The 24037-nt window shown below is 42.4% G+C and overlaps 1 protein-coding gene across 1 annotated transcript; it reads right to left on the bottom strand.

The window, feature by feature from the left end:
• Nucleotides 1–14082: 14082 nt before the first annotated feature.
• On the bottom strand, nt 14083–18039 carry LOC115436681 (E3 ubiquitin-protein ligase TRIM39-like). The gene is made up of 2 exons (XM_030159586.1): nt 17942–18039; nt 14083–15916 (listed from the first exon to the last, which is right to left on the bottom strand). The coding sequence occupies exon 2, from the start codon at nt 15912–15914 to the stop codon at nt 14271–14273; it is 1644 nt and encodes a 547-aa protein (XP_030015446.1). The 5' UTR covers nt 15915–15916; nt 17942–18039; the 3' UTR covers nt 14083–14270.
• Nucleotides 18040–24037: the final 5998 nt, after the last annotated feature.

Below are 24037 nucleotides of genomic sequence, written 5' to 3'. Positions count from 1 at the left end.
TTGGAGAAACTGTTCAAATTTTAGTTCAAACTCCAGAATTTAAACAATATTCTGCCTGTTCCCAAATGTTTATGGAACACTGTGTATAAATGTACATGTAGAAATAAGAAGTCCAGGCAGAATAGTGTTAAAATTGCACTAATTTTTCAAATGAAATTTCTGTTTTTTTCAGGTTATTCACATCTCTTTTGTAAAATGTAAATATTTTCATAACTTGGTTGTTGTTGGGTTTTTTTGTACTAAAACAAAATGAAAAACTTGGACTTGTCATTATTTCTAGGTTATTAAGTCATTATTTTACTGGTCTGGCCCACTGCAGATCAAACTGGGCTGAATATGGAACTGAACCAGAATGAGTCTGACAAACCTGAGTTAAGAAAACAGACAGACAGTCCCACACATGTAGAACAGAAAAGACTGGAACTGTCAGAGAAACTGTACATTTAGCACAAACAGACCAGTCCAAAGGGGAACGCTCCACTCATATTCACCACTGGGTGGAGCTAGAAGACCATCCATGTCTTATTTCCAGCAGCAGAAGGAAATGAAAGCAGAGAAATCCTCCCAAACTGTCCACAAAGAATCCAACTATGAGCCGTGATGGTTCAGTGAAAGCAGTTTGGTCTGAATCTGCATCTGTGTCCAATATACGAAAAACAAACAGAACAGGTGAACACAGAGCAGGGGATCTGAACCAGGGCCGCACCCACACTGAGTGGACTGGGGGGGCAGGGGTGAAAAACAAAAACCCAAAAGGCCTAGACCTGACCTGGTTTTACAGACAGCTGTGGTGTTAAATGATGGAGGTAGAGGAGGTGGAAGGACGGAAACCAGTGCTGATAGAAACCCAGTGTGTCCATCCACTGGTACTGACCCCCCACCAGGGACGGAAGCCTATAGATCAGGACCTGGTTTAGGTTAAAGGGGGACAGTTGGCTCTGAAAGGGTTAACCCTTCCAGACCCACATGTCCACCTTTAACCCTTAAAGACTCAAACGTCCACCCTTAAAGACCCAAATGTCCACCTTTAACCCTTAAACACCCAAACGTCCACCTTTAACCCTTACAGACCCAAACGTTCACCTTTGACCCTTTACAGACCCAAACGTCCACCTTTAACCCTTACAGACCCAAACGTCCACCTTTAACCCTTTACAGACCCAAACGTCCACCTTTAACCCTTAAACACCCAAATGTCCACCTTTAACCCTTAAAGACCCAAACGTCCACCTTTAACCCTTACAGACCCAAACGTTCACCTTTAACCCTTACAGACCCAAACGTCCACCTTTAACCCTTAAAGACCCAAACGTCCACCTTTAACCCTTAAAGACCCAAACGTCCACCTTTAACCCTTAAAGACTCAAACGTCCACCTTTAACCCTTAAAGACCCAAACGTCCACCTTTAACCCTTAAAGACCCAAACGTCCACCTTTAACCCTTACAGACCCAAACGTCCACCTTTAACCCTTAAAGACCCAAACATCCACCTTTAACCCTTTACAGACCCAAACGTCCACCTTTAACCCTTAAAGACCCAAACATCCACCTTTAACCCTTACAGACCCAAACGTCCACCTTTAACCCTTAAAGACCCAAACGTCCACCTTTAACCCTTACAGACCCAAACGTCCACCTTTAACCCTTAAAGACCCAAACGTCCACCTTTAACCCTTACAGACCCAAACGTCCACCTTTAACCCTTAAAAACCCAAACGTCCACCTTTAACCCTTAAAGACTCAAACGTCCACCTTTAACCCTTAAAAACCCAAACGTTCACCTTTAACCCTTACAGACCCAAACGTCCACCTTTAACCCTTAAAGGCCCAAACGTCCACCTTTAACCCTTACAGACCCAAACGTCCACCTTTAACCCTTACAGACCCAAACGTCCACCTTTAACCCTTAAAGACCCAAACGTCCACCTTTAACCCTTACAGACCCAAACGTCCCCCTTTAACCCTTACAGACCCAAACGTCCACCTTTAACCCTTACAGACCCAAACGTCCACCTTTAACCCTTACAGACCCAAACGTCCACCTTTAACCCTTAAAGGCCCAAACGTCCACCTTTAACCCTTACAGACCCAAACGTCCACCTTTAACCCTTACAGACCCAAACGTCCACCTTTAACCCTTACAGACCCAAACGTCCACCTTTAACCCTTACAGACCCAAACGTCCACCTTTAACCCTTAAAGACCCAAACGTCCACCTTTAACCCTTAAAGACCCAAACGTCCACCTTTAACCCTTAAAGACTCAAACGTCCACCTTTAACCCTTACAGACCCAAACGTCCACCTTTAACCCTTACAGACCCAAACGTCCACCTTTAACCCTTACAGACCCAAACGTCCACCTTTAACCCTTAAAGACCCAAACGTCCACCTTTAACCCTTACAGACCCAAACGTCCACCTTTAACCCTTACAGACCCAAACGTCCACCTTTAACCTAAACCATCTCCTGATCTAAACTGTTTAATTCCTGCTGATCCATTAATTCTATCCATCCATGTCAATAATTTGTGTCAAATACAGTTCTTCATCTTTTCATGGTCATCAGATATGATCATATTTGGACGTTCAGAGGCTCCATAGTTACCGTGGAAACACCGTCATCCATGGAGTTGGATCAGTGCCAGTGGATGGACACACTGGGTTTATGTTCAGTTAAAGACAGATTGAAGTGAAAAAGACACTTTTTCTTCAGTTTTCTCTGTTTCTGATTAAAAGAACCTTTGAATTTACTCTGAGCTTTAACCTCCTCAGACTCAGCTCTGGGTTTTCTGTCCACATTTGTGGACAAGAGTTTCACAACTTTATACAAAAAAAAAAAAAAAAAGATAAGAAAACTGTCCACCAAAAAGGACATTCCATAAAAAATTTAAAAACTGCATCTGAAAAAACTGTTGCATCAGGATGTGTCCAATATAGAGACTGATTTAATAAAGAACAAAAAAAGCTGGTACTTTGCTGACATTTCCTGGGCCTCAAAAGGTTAATGAACGTCTGCATGATCAGTGAATTAAATATAAGAAAATACAGGATTTTTACTGAGGAAACTCAAAATAAAAGGATAATATTAAAATAATTGGGGATAAAACACTTATGATACGGTTAAATATAGAGAAATAATCATTTGGGAACTGACATAAAAGCAGTTCTGGGTCTTTATGGGTTAATACAGTGTTTTTCAACCTTGGGGTCACCTGGAATTCAAATGGGGTCACCTGAAATTTCTAGTAATTGATAAAAAAAAATGAATAAATAAAATTAAATAAAAAAAAAAAAAAAACTTACTCATAAAAAAATATATGCTGAGTTGACAAAGACAATCCCAATCCATAACAGACATGACAAACTGAGTGTGAAACTGCAGCACTGTGGTTCTGTTTATCTGTCAAATGTTCACTGTGGTCAGTTTCAGATGCTGCAGCTCTTTCATAATTCATAGTTTCAGTTCTTGTTTGTTCAGTATTAATTGTCCTCCTTGTAAATCACAGCTGGACTGACTGGACAGATCCTGACCAAGGAAAATCCCATTCTCCCTTTGTGCAGTAATCTACACCTGGATTTACTGCCTCTGTCCACAATAATATACATTATATAGACTAAATGTCCTCTAAAATTAACTTTTATTTGCAACATAGTATTGCAAACTATTACAGGATCAAAAACAAATTAATTTTAGCAAAAAAAAAAAATCTCCGTTTTGAATGTCTGGGGTCACCAGAAATTTGTGAGGTAAAAATGGGGTCACGGGTCAAAACAGGTTGAACCACTGGGTTCATTGGACTGTAAAATAACTGTGACTCTGTACCTTTGACCCCGCCCTTCGTCCCACCCTCTTTGTACAAATATGGTCAAAAGGCCAAACCAGTGATGGTCAGATGACACATCCTGACCTCTGTCCACTGATGACAGTAGATACATGATGTGACTGCAGACTTTCCTGCTTTATGTGTTTCCATTGAACACGACTCATAAAAGCAGGAAAAACCTGAAGCTGTCAGATGTAACTGAACAGGATGCAGTGAAATCTGGAGTTCATCATCAGTGAAGGCGTGTGCGTGGACGCTGTGGTTTGTGAATGTGTTCATGATGAGCCTGTCTGCTCTCCTACAGCTGTAGCTTCTGAACAGTTTCATCCTTAATGAATCAGGATGAGTTATTCCTCAGTAAAGTGATGAAAAGCCCAGATGGTCATATTTGAGGTGGGTTCTGATGCGTCTGTCTCCACGCAGATGTTTGGAGCCGTTCACCTTTAACAGCGTCACGTCGACGCCGGCGTCGCTGAAGTGAAACAAAGTGTCCGAAGTGTACGAGCTGAGGCTAATTAAAGCTCATTTCACGCTGCGGCAGTCGGCCACGCAGCTGCACACAGGAAGCAGTTTGTCAAACGTGTTCAGGGTCGCTGAGAAGAACAGCATCACACCTGTCAATCACTGAAGACCCTCCCCTGGCTGCTGATTGGCTGGTGTCTGGATGACTAACAGGTATTCACCCCAGAGGTGAGGAAGAAGAGGAAAAGGAGGAGGAGGAAGAAGAGGAGGAAGAAGAAGAGGAGGAAGAGGAGGAGGAATGCAGCAGTCAGTGAATGCATCACCATGTGCTGTGTGATGCAGTCACCTGAACGTCACATGGGTCTGTATCTGAGGATGAACACTGACGTATTGACATTAATTATTGACATGTATTGATAGAATTAATGGATCAGCTGGTGTTAAACCAGTGTTTTCAACCTTGGGGTCAGGACCCCATGTGGGGTCGCCTGGAATTTCTAGTAAGTGATGGGATAAACCTGTGTGTGTGTGTGTGTATGTGTGTGTGTGTATGCGTGTGTGTGTGTGTGTGTGTGTATGTGTGTGAGTGTGGTCCAGTCATTTGTTTGTCCTGCTGAATGACTTTGCTGTCTGTCATTAAAGTGTTGGAGCAGACAGTCTGCCTGTCTGTCTGTGTGTCTGTCTGTCTGTCACAGGTCCCTGTGTGGCTGTGCTCCTGTTCAAATGTCATCTTTGTGTTCAACTAAACAGGCCCAGGTTTCACACTGAGGAAGGAAACACAGATATTCCATTTGCATAAATATACTTCTGTGACATTTTAGTTTGGTGGTGTGCCTCAGGATGTTTCTAATGTAAAATATGTGCCGTGGCTCAAAAAGGCTGAGAAACACTGGACAAGACAAAGAGTTTAGGTTTGGACATGGACAAGGATTGGACTGGAAAAGACACATGGGACATGTTTGTGTTTTGGGCCAGTTTGGACAGTTTGGACTTGAATGTTCTCAGATGTCCAATGGAAACGGACTCACTGACCCACTGATACTGGTCACATGTTCATCTGTGGAACCAACATGTGTTTGTTGGACTAAAAAATGGAACTTTATTGTCATAGTTGTAGATAATTACTTATTTCCTATTTTTATTTGGATAAATACTGTCTCAGAGCAGTCTGGTTGAGTTGATTTGTATTATTCAAACAAAAATCTAAGTAATTTTTAATTTGAACAGCAAATTATTCAAGGAAAAGCAAAAAGTATTGGTACAATATTCATGTTTCTTTGAATAAAAGTTATAATTGCACCAGTGTTATAATGTTGTTGGGGTTGAGGGGGACTGGAGGTTTATGGTCCTCCAAAGGGGGGGGGGGGGAGGGGGACAGAACAGAGAACCCCAGACTTCTGATCAGACATGATCTCCAAATAAAGCCTAAAACACAGAACAGGCTTTCAACCAGCATGGGTTCAGAATGTTCTTTTCCAATTTAAAATGTGCTGACATAATTAAATTCTGCTAAACCGATATAAAATTGCATAAAAAGAAAACACATCCAAGTCTTCTTCTCATCCAATTCCTAAATCCCTTTTGGTGTACAAGAGTCATAAAACTCATGTAAAATCCCCGACTCTTTCATCAGTGCCAACACTTTGACATTTCTGGTTTTGTTTCATAAACTGCTGGATCGATTCTCGTAATATCTGTGTTCGCCTCAAACATCTGGAGTGAATCTTATTTGAAATGACCACAAACCTCCACAAATATTCCCATCAACCTGCTCAATATTAAATGATACAGCTAGAAATACTACAGTATAAACTTTATTATTATCATGTAATGTTAAAGGTCCCGTATTATGCTATTTTTCAGTCACGTCATATAGGTCTCAGAAGCCCAAAAACATAGTATTTAAGTTTGTTCGCCCCAAAATCATCCTTTGTTCGGAGTTTCAGCGGTCGAAAAAGTCACTCTCACCAGCCCTCCTCAGAACAGGCTGTTTCTGGGCCTGCTTCCGGGTATGCAAATGAACGCATCTGTCCACGCCCACTCCCCCTCCCCTCTCTGGGAGAGGACGCGGCTTACGCTAGCGGTACTACGCGCTAATGTTGACTGTGAAGCCATGGCTCTCTCGTCTACAATACACATGTCTCAGACAGAACGTCTTTCCAAACACTGGCTTTCTTTGCCTTGAAGCGTGATTGAGCCCCGACGCAAAATGGCGGTGTTGTGTCGGGTTCGTGGACCTGACACGGAAAGCCGCCTGCCCCCACTAATGCAGGCAGCTGCTAACAAGCCTGATGCTAACTGTACTGATGCTAACCACAAAAGGCCCGTGTCCACAGTAGTTCTGTTGAATGTCTCTGGATATTATCAGCTCTTGCATGTTAACGGGGACGCAAACGTTAGCAGCAGTAACCGAGCTATGTTAGCTGCCATGCTAACGTTAGACGTACACATCAACAACCCCCAGCTTATCCGTAATGTAGGGTTATGCAGTAAAGATACAAAAAAATGATCAGAACTTACATCTCCCACACTTATACTTGGGTCACGAAGCGTTGGTACTGCGTCCTTCTTGGTTCGGAGTCTTTGTGCTAAGCCGGAGCTGTATGGGCCCATGTTCGAAAAACACTCGTCCGTGAAATGCCGGGCACACACATACAAGCGTTTGGGAATGTTGTTTGGTCCATGACCATCACAGATAGAATCCAGACACTTTTTACGGAGAGGCTCAGAAGTGGGGAGCAAAACTAAACTATGGTGTTGGTGTGTGCAGCCAACAACACCACAACTTGCGTGCCTCGCCTTCACCATGTTTGTTGTCCAAGAGCTACTTTGCCAGGGTGGGGCTCGCTTTGACAGGGTGGGGGCACAGTCAGGGGGAGGAGTTAAATCCGCTTATGTCGTCATAAGCGGACCCAACTCAAACTGGGCCGTTTGAGCATTTTCACAAACTGTGGTGTAGCAAGGCAGGAGGAAACAGACAGTTTTCAAATTCCAACCTCATAATGAGGAACTGCAACACACACTACTGTAAGAAAACTGTCACAAAGTCAGATTTGCATAATATGGGACCTTTAAATGGTTTGGCTTGGGTTAACACTTCCTCTACATGGTTCTTTCTGAACTGTGGAAAACCTAAATATCATCATAAATATGTCCTAGAATGAAAAGAAACTAAATATTCAATGTTTCACTGTAAAAGTAGGTGTAAAAGCAGATGTAAAATGAAGGTATTTCTAGTTCTTAACATTCACTGTCATGCTTTTATACATAATTTAATATCTGTTTTGAAGAATTTGTCTTGGACTTACACTGCAAAAATCCAAATCTTACCAAGTGTATTATTCTCATTTACTCGTCCAAATATCTCATCACACTTAAAATAAGACAGAATCACCTACAGAGGAACTTGTAAGGGAGAGAAAAGAACTTATTTTTAGACAATAGATCTGGAAGATCTGATTTCAAGAAATCTTACCAAGATAATTTTCACTTGTTCCATTGGCAGATTTCTTTGATGAATTGAGAAAAAAAAAAAAATCTTGAATTAAGCAAAAAAAATCTGCCAATGGAACAAGTGAAAATTATCTTACTAAGATTTCTTGAAATCAGATTTTCCAGATCTATTGTCTAAAACCAAGTTCTTCTATCTCACTGAAAAGTTCCTCTTTATGTGATTTTGTCTTATTTTAAGTGTGATGAGATATTTGGACTAGAAATGAGAAAAATACACCTGGTCAGATTTAGATTTGTGCAGAGTATGAACACACACAAACTTCTACACATTACATCTGTATTTGCACTTCTATAGAAACTGAACGTCAAAAGAATCTTATCCCATATTCTATGTGATGCCATTTCACACCATTTTATTAAATATGAAAACAAATTCTTTCTTGTTCTTAAAAAAAACATTTAATTAACAAACAAAATACAACAAACAACAAAACAGTGGATGAGTATCCAGAGGAGAATGTAAAATATGACAAAGGGGAGTTCAACAAAGTTCACATTTAGCAACAAACAACATTATGAATCCACAGCACGTCACAGATCACAGTCCCATTGAACATCTGTGGGATATTCTTGTAGATCCGTGTATGCTCGGCGTCCACACCTGGAAACCGCCAGATGTTCATCCAAGCCCTTCAGGAAGAGTGGGACAACATCCCCCAGATAGGATGAGGAGGTGAATCCAGAGTATGAGCAGAAGGTGCACAGCCTGTGTTAGGGCTCAGGAGGACACACCCAGGACTGAGAACATGGATCTGGACCATTTGGTCCATCTTTCACTTGCTGTGGATTCATAATGTTGCTTGTTGCTAAATGTGAACTTTGTAATTGGTGGTTATTCGTTTTCATGTGCCCTTTTGGAAGTTTGAGCCCCTGCCCCTTTATGGCTCTCTGCACGGCCCTGCCTTTAAATATAATGGGTCATCATTTGACCATAACTCAGCGAGCTGATGACACCACACTCTTCCTCTAGAGGGCAGAGCAGATCCCTGTGGTAATTGATAAAATAGGTGATTTTTCTAAAGCATCTAGATTCTATTTAAACTTTAAAAAATGTGAGTTAATTTCAATACATGATTATCAACCAAGTGACTTGGATGGAATTCCAGTGAAAAATGAAGTGAAATATTTCGGAGTGACCATTACAAAGGATTATAAAACTAGAAAAGAATTAAATATCATGTCTGTCACATGTCTACTTGCACTGCTCTCTCTCTCTCTCTCTCTCTCTCTCTCTCTCTCTCTCTCTCTCTCTCTCTCTCTCTCTCTCTCTCTCTCTCTCTCTCTCTCTCTCTCTCTCTCTCTCTCTCTCTCTCTCTCTCTCTCTCTCTCTCTCTCTCTCTCCCAGCTGCTGTTCATTAGGCCTGGGCCTATTTAACCTCTGCCTGTCCATGTGTATTTCACCAGATTGTTCAACCCAGTTACAACTACACAGCGTTCCCTGTCTGAACCTCTGATCCAGAACCTGTCCAGATTCCCTGAACCCCCGCTCGTCTGACTACGCCTGCCTGTCCTCAGCCCCTGGTGTCGACCCGCCTTCGCCTGACCAAGCCTGTTCATCTCTGTCCTGGATATCGACCCACCTTCCGTCCTCTGACCACGGCTCAGCCTGCCCCCTCTGGATCTGTCTGGATTCCCCGGTTCATGACCCCCACCTGCCTCGACCAACCCACCGTCTGTTCCTTGTCTGTTACTAGTTCGTCTGATAATAAATTTGTTAAAAGACTTGAATCAGTGGTGCTGCTTTTGGCTTCTCCATGTGCTTGTGTCAATGTCTGTCATAAAGAAAAGTAAATCTATGTTCAACTCCTGGTTACAAAGAGATCAATTTTTGGTAGGATTTAGATCACTAAAATTGAAGCACTTTGTAGATTTACATATCCAGCTTTCTCTTTACCCATCCCTGATCATTTAATGAAATTAATTAAATAAATTTGAATTTTATTTAGGAAAAAATAAACATCCTTATTTGAGAAAAGGGGATGTGGTCAAATCATTAGATGAAGGAGGTCTAAATGTGACTGACTATGAAGCAATGAATGACATGATCAAACTCAAATGGCTGCAACAGTTTTTTAAAAATGTGGATGTTTTTTGGTTTCATATTCCTTCTAAAATATTTGAGAGATGTGGTGGAATAGATTTTCTGTTAAGATGTGATTTTTGTATTACCAAGCTACCAGTGAAGTGGTCCAAGTTCCATCCACAGGTCCTCCTGTATGGGAAACTAATTTCTCATCCTAACTTTACTCCACATTCTGTTCCTAAATGGAATAATAGATGGATCTGGTCCTGAAGAAAATCTTTGCTTTATAAAGACTGGGTGGAGGCAGGGATCTGGTCCATTCTGCATCTAATGGATTCCAAAGGGAATTTTCTGGAATATGATGTTTTTGTTCACAAATTTAATATAGTCCAATAAAAAACATGACTCAGTGGTGATCAAAGCCATTCCACAAGGCATGGCCAACATGGTCAAAGGAATGTTATTTTATGACAACAGAATACCAGGGTCTCATCACTCTTCATAGATGATATTAATTTTATGGGAGAAAAATGTACAAACAAATTCATGCGTGGTGCCCTCACATGTAATCTTTTCCCTTTACCATTAAAACAGAAAAATGTATTAAAAGATTTTCCTAAAGAAATTATAATCAGGATTAGAACCAAATACTGACTCTACCCATACCCCCGAAAGAGAAAGAAACTCATTTTAAAACACTAATGATATTTATCCTTGTAATGACTTTATGAGACAAAGATTTAATATTGAGAAAAATAACTGTGTTTTCTGTGAATTTTAGACGGCTCATACACCAGGACATTTTGAACAGCATTTCAAGAATGGACATCTGAGAAGGACACTCAATCACCCAAACTGGAGTATAAAGACATTAAATTCAGGATTATAATGAAAAACAAAAAAACGAGAAATTATGTACAACACTTTAATTATTATAGATAAATAATTTATGCACAGATGTAGATCAATGAAGAACCACCCACTGTTCTTAATTTATATAAATGAAATAAACTTCAAAACACTGAAACATGTAAAAACCAAACAAGAACTGATTGTGTATGAAAATTTAAATGTATTGATTTCTGATTAGACCTCTGACTTTATTTTGTTATTTATTTTATTTTAATTTATTTTTATAATGTTTTTTTTTTTTTTTTTTTTTTTTTTACAAATACTGTTCAAATAAGTTTGTTGTTGCTCAGTCTAAAAAAAATAAAAAATAAAAAAATTTCTATGGAATTTGTTTGAATGTATGACCAGACTTTAATTAATAAAGTTGGGGGGGGATTAACATATGTATTTATTTAGTGTTATACAGAATACAATAGGAACATGAAAAGTACAGTGCATTATCAATATAATAACATGAACAGAACAGAACGCAGCCAGGGTAGAAGGAGTAAGACAGAGAAGGCGGTAGTGTGAGCTGTGGTGTGGACAGCAAATGTCCAGTAAGAGAGCTGGTAAATACCCACCTGTTTAACCACTTATCTGCCCCACATTTATATTCTTGGACAGTTTAATGTATACATGTGTTTTCTGCTACAGTTATAGAGGTCTACTGAGGACGAGAGAGGGAAAAGAAAGGAGAAGTGAACCCAACTCCTGAATGTGAGTTGTATTGTTGTTGTCGTTAGCCTGTAGCTATTGTTCTTTGTTTTTCACGGTGCTCTGCTCTGATTGCCTCTGCTATATGTTGCCTAACGTGTATATATGTCTGTAAAATGCATGTACTTGGTGTATTTAACTGTGCCGCGGTCGCTATTTAGCGGTCGCTGGTTAGCGCTTAGCTTCGTAGCTGCTAGCATTAGCATGTTAAACCGGAAGTGCTATCCGCTAAACCGGAAGTGCTATCCGTAATCGATAAAACCTGTTTAATGTTCACTATGGACAAAAGTGACCATGCACTAAGAATATTGATTAAGTTTTGTATATTTGAAGTGAAATTATGCACTTTTAATAACTTTGAATTATTAATTTGATGTCAAAACTTGATGCAGCTGTAGATTTGTGATTTATTTGTGATTTATTTGAATGTGTTTGGTTTGACTAACCTTATCAAAGAACGAATGTAATTAAAGTCGGCCTTGTGTTATCCAGGCCAGGTTTTTTCCCATGGTTGGAAACCCCGATGGTGAGCTAAAAGAACTTGGATCTGATGAACTGAACTGATCTACCAGCATAGTAGGCCAGAGCCTACACACACACACACACACACACACACACACACACACACACACACACACACACACACACACACACACAGACAGCCCAGCCCAATTCCCTTATGTAATTTTGGACTCTTACCTTTTTTGTTTCGACTACAATGGACTACTTTTCCTGGATTTTTGGACATCTGACTTGGTTTGTTTCCCTTTATTGAATTGGAACTGATCGTAAACCTGTGTGAAAGTTATTTCATATGGATGAACAGAAAACAGATCCATCAGATTGAAACTCTTTAAGGTGCACCTAAATTAAGAGCTTATAAACAGTTGTTTTCTAAACAAAAGGACACAATAACATAACTGGTTAGTCAAACCTTAATTTGTTTTGTATAGGAAATATTATTTTGTCAATACATGGTACCACTTTTACTTGCAACTCATGCATTCTGTGCATCAGTTAAATCATTCTCTTGTGCTAGCCGATCGTGGAAAGCTTCTGAATTTTCTTAACTTTCATTGCTAAACTAGCCTATAGCAAAGCCACCTGGTAATGCAAATCATTCAAATCCTAATTATATAGCACTTACTACAACATCCCAGTTTATTTTGGACAAATGACATTCAATATGACAAGTACATTCACATCTTAAGACCCAGCTTTGGGTTTTCTGTCCAAGAGTTTCACAGCTTTATACAAAAAACGCCCCCCAAAAAACTGTGCACTGCAAAGGACATTCATTAAAAATAAAAATTAAAAAAAAAATCTAAAAAAACCTGTTGCATCATGATGTTTCCAATATATGCAATTATTTAATTAAAAAAAAGCCCAAACTTGTACTTTCCTGGGTCTCAGGAGGTTAAAATTTTACAAATGGCGTTTATACAAATAAATTATTTAAGGATAATTTAGGCGTTATTTTCGCTTGTTTGTTAGTTTGTATTGAACTATAAATGCTTTAACGCCTAAAAATCCACCTTTAACCAGAACCATCGACTGATCTAAACTGTTTAATACCTGCTGATCCACTAATCCTATCAATCCATGTCAATAATTGGTGTAAAATACAGTTCTTCATCTTTTCATGGTCATCAGATATGACCCATTTGGACGTTCAGAGGCTCCATAGTTACCGTGGAAACACCATCATCTTCTACAACATTGATTCACCAGTAAAACCCATGGAGTTGGATCAATGACAGTGGATGGACACACTGGGTTTATGTTCAGTTAATGACAGATTGGACTGAAAAAGACCCTTTTTCACAGATCTCACATGTATAAACTATTCAGATGTTACTAGTTTGTGCTTTTCTTCTCTGAGGGCTGGGTGATCTGGACTAAAGGACACATGATGATCTGTTGAAGCAGATTCACAGTCAACCTGGATTTATTCATAGATCAGTTTTATCAGGCTGCAGGGGCTTTGGTTGGTTTATGACAGAGAAACTCTGCATTTTTACATCATTTTCTAGAATATTTATACTATTTACTACATATTATTTATTAGACTATTGCAGTTTTAGATAAAAAAAGAAGAAACACAAGACAAATCTGTTTACAGTTTAATATATTTATTGAAGTTTTGCATTTAACAGAGGAAATAATATGAATATTTCCATCTGTTTCTTCATAGTTTACATGTAAATACATAGTTCAGATATTTGAGCAGAATCATCCAAATAAGTTGAAGGTTTGTGATTTATCAAATGGACTGATTGGATTTCAACTTCAGTAAATTTAATCAGAACATATTTGAATACATGATGAATCACTGCAATATATTTGGTCTTAAATATTATGGTCTAACCTCTGAGCAGATGTGAAAATAATTACAGTGTTTACAATAATTACATGTGTTTGTCTACGAACAAATAGAAAACAACTCAGCAAATATTTAATATTTAATTTTTTTTTCTTATTTCAAATGTAGACAGTATATGACTGTATTTATTAAAGCTGATGAACAGAATCTTTACTGTTATTATTGAATATTGAATTCTCTTGAACACTTCTATCATTTAAATGTATAAAATCAATCACATCTTGGAAACACATTCACAATCCCAACATTTGAATTCAAGTTCACATTAAAACACCATCATTATCATTGGATTAAATCACAGACATCAGAATGTGTCAAACCAGGATTATTATCAGCACTAATGTGAGTATTTCAGTGCATTTGGATCCAGATTCATACACGTTCAAACAGTTTACATCATCACTAAGTTTAGTGACTCCAGTAAATCAGAGAAAATCTGTACATCTGATGAATTTCTTACTCCGTGTCGACAGGAGTGATGATCAGAGGAGCAGAGTTTGTACCTCCATAATTAGGCCATGGACAGAAGAATGGGAGGAGTTTATCATTGAAGCAGCAGCCAATGAAGGAGTAGATGAGAACTGAAGAACCTACGTCATAAAAGGAGACCAGACCCTCCTCATAATCCACAAACACCCCCACCTTCTGAAGACCAGACTTCACAGACAAACGGACAGAAAAGTCAGCAGAAGCTTCATACTTCTTTCCATTACTCAACCTGATGGTCCAGTATCCGTTCTGAGGAGTCGCTGTATTCTCTCCTTTCCTGTTGATGGACTCTCTGGCCACTCCTAAAGTCCAGTCAGTCTTTCCTTTGACCTGAACCTCGAAGTAAAACCTGCCTGAAGAGAAACTCTGCATTCCAAAAACATTGCAGTAAAAAGTGAATCTCTGTGGTTTGTCTGGAAGGTTCTTCTTTTCATCACCATGATGAACCTGTTTTCCATCATCAGACAGGATGAGTGTAGGATAAGCTGTATCTGGATCCAGAGTCAGATCCACCTCATACTGTTGGACTCTCTTCAGCCCAGCTTTAACCACCATCTTCTTCATGTCTTCTCTGAGTTTGTCCTCCAGCTCAGACACAGCTCTCTCCACAGTCCCCTCATATGATGGTGGACGGACGCTGACCTTTGTCCAGGTCTTCATGGATGGAGCAGCTTTTACACATGTGAACCTCTGGACAAAGTGGTGGTGGTCTTCAGAGCCTGAGAGCTGCTTCACCTCAGTGCTTCTCTTCTCCAGCTCACAGATTTCCTGTTCCAGCTCTTTGATGAAGTCTTCAGCCTGTTTCTCGGTGCTCCTCTGCTTTTCTTGGATCTTCTCTAAGAGCTGGTCCAGACCTCTCCGAACAGACTCCATCAGAGCAGTGAAGACCCCAACACCTTCTGCTGTCTCTCTGTCTGCAGCGTTCTTACTGAGCTCCACTGACCGTTGGATCTCCTGGATCTTCAGTCGTCTCTCCTGGATCATCTGCTTAATTTCAGCCTCTGTCTTCTTCAGCTTTGGCTTCTGTTCTTCATGTTCGTCTTTCAGAGGAGTAACATCATGACCTTTGTGGTCTGAGTAGGTGCAGTGGTGACAGATACATGTGTGGTCGGTTTTACAGAACACCTCCAGAGGTTTGTCGTGTTTCCTACACATCCTGTCTTCCAGGTTCTCCACAGGGTGGATCAGCTGATGTCTTTTCAGTGCTGGAACTGTCAGATGAGGTTCCAGATGAGTCTGACAGTAGGAGGTCAGACACATCAGGCAGGACTTCAGGGCCTTCAGTTTGGGTTCAGTGCAGATGTCACAGGGAACTTCTCCTGGTTTGGCAGCTTGTTGGTCTGAGCTGTAGATGTTTGGTTCATGTTGAGCTTCATGTCTGAACTGAGCCACCATCTCTTTGATGAAAGTGTTGATCTTCAGCTGAGGTTTTGTGTTGAATTCCTCTTTACACATGGGACACTTATATGGAACATTAACCCTCCAGTGTTCAGAGATGCAGGATTTGCAGAAGGTGTCTCCACAAGGTATTGCAACTGGATCAGTGAAGACATCCAGACAGATGGAACACAGGAAATGATCTTCAGATCGGACACGACCGGCAGCAGCCATATCTATGGACCAACAGAACAGATACAACACTGAAATATTTGAATTATAGAATCAATGTTTATCATCATGTGATCATTTATAATAAGGAGACTCATAAAAGTCCTTTTTGGTCTTCAGATAAGTGTGACTGCTCAGTTACATGACTCTACAGCAGTGATAAAAATCCATGACGTCAGTCCAATACTTTGACTTTGAAATGTTCTGGAAGTTCATTGAAGTGTAACTGTAGAAAATGTTAGTGGAAACAAAAGCAGGAAGGGACGTAGAACCAAAGTCCAGACCATCTAAAGGACATGGGCTGTAATAATATAGAATCTGTGTAAATACTGGAGATACAGCGGTACTGAGGAAAACTGTGTACCATTGGGTTCACCCTGAACGGGACAATCTGCTCTTATGGACCGCAGGTTTTTGGTTTTGCAATGGATTTTGCGTTGGTGCTTTATATACTGCTGTACAGGTACTGAGTGTGTGTGCCTGTTTAGGCAGAAGAAAGCCCACCCCCACAAGTCTGTCTGTCTCTCTCTGTCTCTGTCTCTCTCTCTCTCTGTGCAGGGAAGCCCCGCCCCTCGGTGACAGACAGCGGACAGAGAAGTGCCTTGCCTTTAGACTCAGCACACATCAGAGTCCTGCACAGATCCACCACTTTTCCAAACCCACACCCTCCCATACCAACGAACATTAGACCCACAACCTGACCTGTGGTTAATCAAATCAAATCAAATCAAAGTTTATTTATGTAGCACTTTACAACAACATAAAGAAGCTCAAAGTGCTTTACATCTTAAAGCATGATTAAATTAAAAGATAGAAACAGGTTAATCAAGTATCATAAATATGCATAAAGCAATAGGACACAACACACAGTGATAAGAGACCACAGATTCAAACCTAATAGTGTCTCAGTGCTAAGGGTTAAAGCCAGTCTAAACAGGTGAGTCTTTAATCTGGACTTGAACAGGGGCAGGTCGGTGAGGACTCACGAGTCAGGAGGCAGCGAGTTCCACAGTTTTGGTGCAGCAGCAGCAAATGAACAATCAGCCCATTGTTTCTATGGGGACCTGGGGACACCCAAAACCATCTGAGAGGACGATGGGAGGGCTCTGCCGGGACGGTGAACTTAAAATCTCAGATAAATATGGAGGAGCTAGACCATTTAGAGCTTTAAAAACAAACATTCAAATTTTAAAATCAATGCGATGGTGGACTGGGAGCCAGTGGAGAGAAGAGAGGATGGGGCTGATATGGTTGAATCTGGAGGAGTTGGTCCAGAAACGGACAGCTGCATTTTGTACAAGCTGTAAGCGATGGGGTGAGGACTGAGTGAGACAATAATAAAGTGCATTACAATAGTCCAGATGTGAACTGATAAAAGCATGGATCGCTCTCTCCAGATCACTGCGAGAGAGGAATGGTTAAACACACCGTCCACACAGTAACTCACTTTTAAGTTCCGGCAGGTACCTGACCTGGTGCAGGACTCTGACACATACAATACTGTGACACACCATTACAAGGAAATATGTACAGTAGATAACTGTGGTGTTTTTATACCGCCATTTTCTTTGACATCTGTATGCAGAACAGGAATTTATTTATTTTAAAAAAGCCCCCTTTGGGCCTTATGTGTGCATGTTTGTGTTTTATATGACTGTGTACAAGTAAAGGAATAAGAAAGGGTTCTATTGTTCAGAACAGAAAGTTATTTTGTTCAGTACACTGATAGAATTTGTTCCTACTGTGAAATTCAGTTTTTGATGACAAACAAAATAAATATATAATTTGGTAGAAAAAACCTTTTCATTCTACGCACAAAACATGCACTGAAACCAAACAAAAACCAAAGTACGGACTGAACCGTGGACTACCTGTACTGTTGGACCCTGAGTGAATAATGTTGGTTTATCCATGTGGTTCAGTGATAGGAACCATTTCAGGAGAGTTGGTGTGAAATGAATACAGTTCTATTTGTGTGTTTGCAGTTGAAGTGTGCTGTTGAAGCTGTAGATCAGCTCAGGTGGACTCACCTCTGTTTGTAGAGACTCTGCTGAGACTGGAAACAGATCTGATGAAGTGGGTTTAAGGTTTGTTCGACAGTTCCACAGACACGTCTGCAGCTCTGCTCACACTGAGAACAACTTTAACTTTGATTTATGGGAAATGATCTTTGTTCTGTGGAATGTGGCTCCGCCTATGAACTGTTTCCTTGTTGATGTTTTGGTGAAATTCAAGTGTGTGTTGTTTTATCACAGAGCACAGACGGCATGTAGAAGGGTTCTGGTTCTGGTTCTTTAAATACATGTGTGGAAGTGTGGATGTTTAGAAACAGCAGTCAGAGCATTGTCTGTCCAGTCAACTGTTGAACCTGCAGTTTAGGTTCAAAAATATAAACAGGTTCAATTTATTTGTGGGCAGTTCACATGAATGAACACGTCTGTTACTGAACCGGTTTTTCATGACTGTCATCATTAGTGTGGAGTCACATGAGTTGGTTCTGTGTGAGTCTCCTGGACTTCAGGCCTGTTGGTCCTTTGTGTTGTGGTCTATTTAGTGGTGGTCTGTTGGTGTAAATATGCAGAATGCTGTCAGGTTTCAGGACACACACATGAACATTAACACAATATTGTACGATGTGGCATTTTTACACTTTTCTTTTATAATCTTAAAATGCTCCTAATAAGTGTGTGGCAAACTAAATGTAAAAGGTGTGTTGTTCTGGACAGTCGTGGGTTTGCTAGTATTCTGTCGAATGCATTCTGCGATAATTGAGAATTTGGTGTTATTCAGAGGCAGCAAACGCGTTACTGTGAAGGAGGATGACATGACAACTGAGAAAATGGTCCGGATCTTCCAGGTATTGTTGTTTTGTCTAATACAGTGGGTCCATGGGAGACAAGCTAAGGAGAAGACACTTCAACCAACACACATAGAAGTCAGCAACTTCTGGGTCAGACCAAATCAGGTATCAGAAATGTCAATATGAAACCCCACATCTGGTCTATTTAATTATTTTAGATTTTTAATTTGTGCATACAATTGAAAGCATGAAAAACAACAGTTTTTTTTTAAATTTTTAATTGAATAATGAAAAAACGAGTCATTTTTTCATTTTCTGATTGTGGATTCTCAGTTGAATATGAAAAGAATCAATGATACATGGATTTAAATGCAGTAACATTTCCATTCCTCCGTGACCACTTGGATCGTTCCATTTGTTTTTCTGGTTCTTGAATGAAATATGCTTCAGAGATTATTGAATCTTAAAGCGCTTTACAAATGTACACAAATCTGTGTATTGCGGATATTTCCGTTATTTCCTCACATGCAGAAAAGTGGTGGAGCATTGTTCATAAATACTCAGACAACACTCCACATGAAAGCACTTCACATACCTGTGTGCTTTTTTTCACACATCTTTAAAACACTTGAATATGAAACATTCGGTTCACTGAGTTTGACCTCCACAGAGCACATCAGCTGAGTATTCAGTCCACAACTGTATCCCAGGATGCACCCTGCTCACACTGCTGAGTGAACGCACACACACACACACACGCACACACACACACACACACACACACACACACACGCACGCACACAGTAGACTCGTATTCAATTAACTAAAGCTTATACTTTCATTCAACTGAATAAAGTTGGGTTTACTGTTCTTAAGTAATTTACTTCTTCATTTAATATTTTTTGTTGCATTTAATTAGTACATTATAGTTTTTGCTACTTAAATTAACAGAGTCAACTAATTTGTCCATCCATCCATTATCTTCCGCTTATCCGGGGCCAGGTCGCGGGGGTAACAGTCTAAGCAGGGGTGCCCAGACTTCCCTCTCCCCAGACACCTCTTCCAGCTCTTCCGGGGGGACCCCGAGGCGTTCCCAGGCCAGCCGAGAGACATAGTCTCTCCAACGTGTCCTGGGTCTTCCCTGAGGTCTCCTCCCGGTGGGACATGCCCAGAACACCTCCCCAGGGAGACGTCCAGGAGGCATCCGAAACAGATGCCCGAGCCACCTCAGCTCGCCCCTCTCGACGCGGAGGAGCAGCGGCTCTACTCCGAGCTCCTCCCTGGTGACTGAGCTTCTCCCCCTATCCCTAAGGGTGCGCCCAGCCACCCTGCAGAGGAAACTCATTTCGACCGCTTGTATCCGGGATCTTGTGCTTTCGGTCATGACCCAAAGCTCATGACCATAGGTGAGGGTAGGAACGTAGATTGACCGGTAAATCGAGAGCTTCGCCTCTCGGCTCAGCTCCTTCTTTACCACAACCAACCGATACAGCGACTGCATCACTGCAGACGCTGCACTGATCCGTCTGTCAATCTCACACTCCATCCTTCCCTCACTCGTGAACAAGACCCTGAGATACTTAAACTCCTCCACTTGGGGCAAAGACTCCCCACCGACCCGGAGAGGGCAGACCACCTTTTTCCGGTCGAGAACCATGGCCTCGGATTTGGAGGTGCTGATCCTCATCCCGCTCGCTTCACACTCGGCTGCAAACCGCCCCAGTGCACGCTGAAGGTCCAGGTTCGATGAGGCCAACAGGACAACGTCATCTGCAAAAAGCAGAGATGAAATCCTGTGGTCCCCAAACCGGACCCCCTCCAGCCCTTAGCTGCGCCTAGAAATTCTGTCCATAAAAATTATGAACAGAACCGGTGACAAAGGGCAGCCCTGCCGGAGTCCAACGTGCACCTGGAACAGGTCAGACTTACTGCCAGCAATGCGAACCAGGCTCCTGCTTCGATCATACAAGGACCGGACTGCCCTTAGGAAAGGGCCCCGGACCCCATACTCCCGAAGCACCCCCCACAGGATACCACGAGGGACACGGTCGAACGCCTTCTCCAGATCCACAAAACACATGTGGACTGGTTGGGCGAACTCCCATGAACCCTCGAGCACCTGATGGAGAGTATAGAGCTGGTCCAGCGTTCCACAACCAGGACAAAAACTGCATTGTTCCTCCTGAATCCGAGGTTCGACTATCGGTCGGATCCTCCTCTCCAGTACCCTGGAATAGACTTTCCCCGGGAGGCTGAGGAGTGTGATCCCCCTATAGTTGGAGCACATCCTCCGGTCCCCTTTCTTAAAAAGGGGAACCACCACCCCGGTCTGCCAATCCAGGGGTACTGTCTCCGACCGCCACGCGATGTTACAGAGACGTGTCAACCAAGACAGTCCCTGCACATCCAGAGACTTAAGGTACTCAGGGCGAATCTCATCCACCCCCGGTGCCCTGCCGCCGAGGAGCTTGCCAACCACCTCGGTGACTTCAGCTTGGGTGATGGACAGGTCCACCTCTGAGACCTCAGCCTCTGCTTCTTCTATGGAAGACGTGGCAGTGGGATTGAGGAGATCCTCGAAGTATTCCTTCCACCGTCCGACAACATCCCCAGTTGAGGTCAGCAGCTCCCCACTTCCACTGTAAACAGTGTTGGTGGCGTACTGCTTTCCCCTCCTGAGGCGCCGGATGGTTTGCCAGAATTTCCTCGAGGCCGACCGATAGTCCTCCTCCATGGCCTCCCCAAACTCCACCCAGACCTGAGTTTTTGCCTCCACAACCGCCCGAGCTGCAGCACGCTTGGCCTTCCGGTACCCATCAGCTGGCTCAGGAGTCCCACGGGCCAACAAGGCCCGATAAGACTCCTTCTTCAGCTTGACGGCATCCCTTCCGGGGTCTACCACCGGGTTCGGGGATTGCCGCCACGACAGGCACCGGAGACCTTGCGGCCACAGCTCCGAGCAGCCGCTTCGACAATGGAGGTGGAGAACATGGTCCACTCGAACTCAATGTCCCCAGCCTCCCCCGGGATCTGGGAGAAGCTCTCCCGGGGGTGGGAGTTGAAGACCGCACTGACATCAGGCTCTGCCAGACGTTCCCAACAGACCCTCACAACACGTTTGGGCCTGCCGAGTCGGTCCGGTTTCCTCCTTCGCCAGCGGATCCAACTCACCACCAGGTGGTGATCGGTTGACAGCTCTGCCCCTCTCTTCACCCGAGTGTCCAAAACACACGGCCAGAGGTCTGATGATACGACAATGAAGTCGATCATCGACCTCCGGCCTAGGGTGTCCTGGTGCCAAGTGCACTTATGGACATCCCTGTGTTCGAACATGGTGTTTGTTATGGACAAACTGTGACTAGCACAGAAGTCCAATAACAGAACACCACTCAGGTTCAGATCAGGGAGGCCGTTCCTCCCCATCACCCCCCTCCAGGTCTCACTGTCGTTGCCCACGTGGGCATTGAAGTCGCCCAGGAGAACAATGGAGTCCCCAGTCGGAGCACCATCCAGCACCCCTCCTAGGGACTCCAAGAAGGCCGGGTACTCTGCACTGCTGTTCGGCCCGTAGGCCGAAACAACCGTGAGGCACCTGTCCCCAACCCGAAGGCGTAGGGACGCGACCCTCTCGTTCACCGGAGTGAACTCCAACACATGGCGGCTGAGCTGAGGGGCTATGAGTAAGCCCACACCAGCCCGCCGCCTCTCACCGCGGGCCACGCCAGAGAAGTGGAGAGTCCAGCCCCTTTCGAGGGGTTGGGTTCCAGAGCCCAAGCTATGTGTGGAGGTGAGCCCGACTATATCTAGACGGTATCTCTCAACCTCCCTCACCAGCTCTGGCTCCTTCCCCCCCAGCGAAGTGACATTCCATGGCCCAAGAGCTGGACTCCGTGTCCGGGGATCGGGCTGTCGGGCTCCCTGCCTTCGACTGTCACCCAATCCACAAGGCACCCGGCCCCTATGATTCCCTCGATGGGTGGTGAGTCCATCGGAGGCAACTAATTTGTTTTAAGTTTAAATCCATTCAGACTCAGTGGTGGGCCGTCAGGGCCTGCAAGGCCTTCTCTGCTGGCCTAAAAAAATATCTGAATCACAGACTGATGTTAATTATATTTTGTCCATGAATACTTATTAAATAATTCCAAATGGTCTGCCTGTTTCCTTTCATAGCTTTTCCCCTGGTTGTGCTGCTTCCACACATGCATTTTCGTATTAAAGCATTTAACCGATTAAATTTCAGTCATCATTTGTTGCCAGGCAGGGTCACAGGCACAGAAATCTGCCTGGAGGCTTTCACAGTCAGTTCTACAGGCCCTCTAGCAAAACACAAGTTTCGATGAAACTGTTGCTTCAACCACACCTTGGTGACACCAAGGTGTGGTTGAAGCAACCGTTTCGATGAAACTGTTTAGTAACTGGAGTTACAGCAGTTATATAATAGTTGTGATTTCTGTATTTTGCTGATTTGCTCTCAGTTGTGTTTGAAGGTTTACAGGCTTCAAGGGGTAGAATGTGAAACACAGACAAAGGGACATAGATGAGTTAGTTTAGTTTTGAGGAGTGTGGAGGGTTTATTGTTTTATTCTTTTATTCTATATAAGGAGGACAGGGGGTGACAGCTGTAAGGTGGGGGAGGTGCAATGTTATTGAATGAGGCCAGAAAGAGACAACAGCCCATGTATGACTATAAAGGATGAGGAAGAAGGTTTGTCTGGGCTCTGGAGGACAGGGAGACAGAGAGATGGGTTCTGTGTTTGGAGACTTTCTGTCTGTGGGCCTGGAAAACTGATGCTCTGTAACCGTGGAAACCACAGATCTGTGGAAGTTTGATTAATGTTTATTAAATGATTGATTCATTGCTATTCTTAAATCCTGTTTCAGGTCTGTTTCACGATCAAGGTAAAAACCAATGTAACCAACATGGGGGACAGAGAATTGGAGTCAGATTTGTAAGTAGAATCCCAACAACTGCCTTTGTTCATTTTGGATGTTGTGTGTTACATTCTTGCATTTTTGTAACTGATTGCATGTTACGTGTTTGTCACTGATTTTTCACGTTTCTTGTTTCCACCCTGTTATGTTCCATTCCACCCTGTTAGGAAAAATGTTTTATTAAAATAATTTAACAGAATCATTAAGTCTTGTGAAAATGTTTGTGCTGGGACTTCCGGCCTGACCCCATCATGGCGGCAGCATAAAATGTGAGCTCCCCGACACTGAGATTAAAAAGGCCCTATAAACCTATCATCTTGAGAAAGTGAGTAAAATTATGGGAGTGTGAAAGTAAGGGCAATGATTAAGACTAGAGGAAAAAATCGAAAGTCGA

The sequence above is a fragment of the Sphaeramia orbicularis genome, chromosome 17, assembly GCF_902148855.1.
Source record: "Sphaeramia orbicularis chromosome 17, fSphaOr1.1, whole genome shotgun sequence".
In the NCBI taxonomy this organism is placed as follows: domain Eukaryota; kingdom Metazoa; phylum Chordata; class Actinopteri; order Kurtiformes; family Apogonidae; genus Sphaeramia; species Sphaeramia orbicularis.
The sequence above is the reverse complement of the archived record's forward strand: the minus strand, read 5'-3'. Positions and strand labels throughout refer to the sequence as shown.

Bases quoted from the DNA above. Each gene is read 5' to 3' on its own strand.
- LOC115436681 (XM_030159586.1), bottom strand. From the start codon at position 15,914: ATGGCTGCTGCCGGTCGTGTCCGATCTGAAGATCATTTCCTGTGTTCC.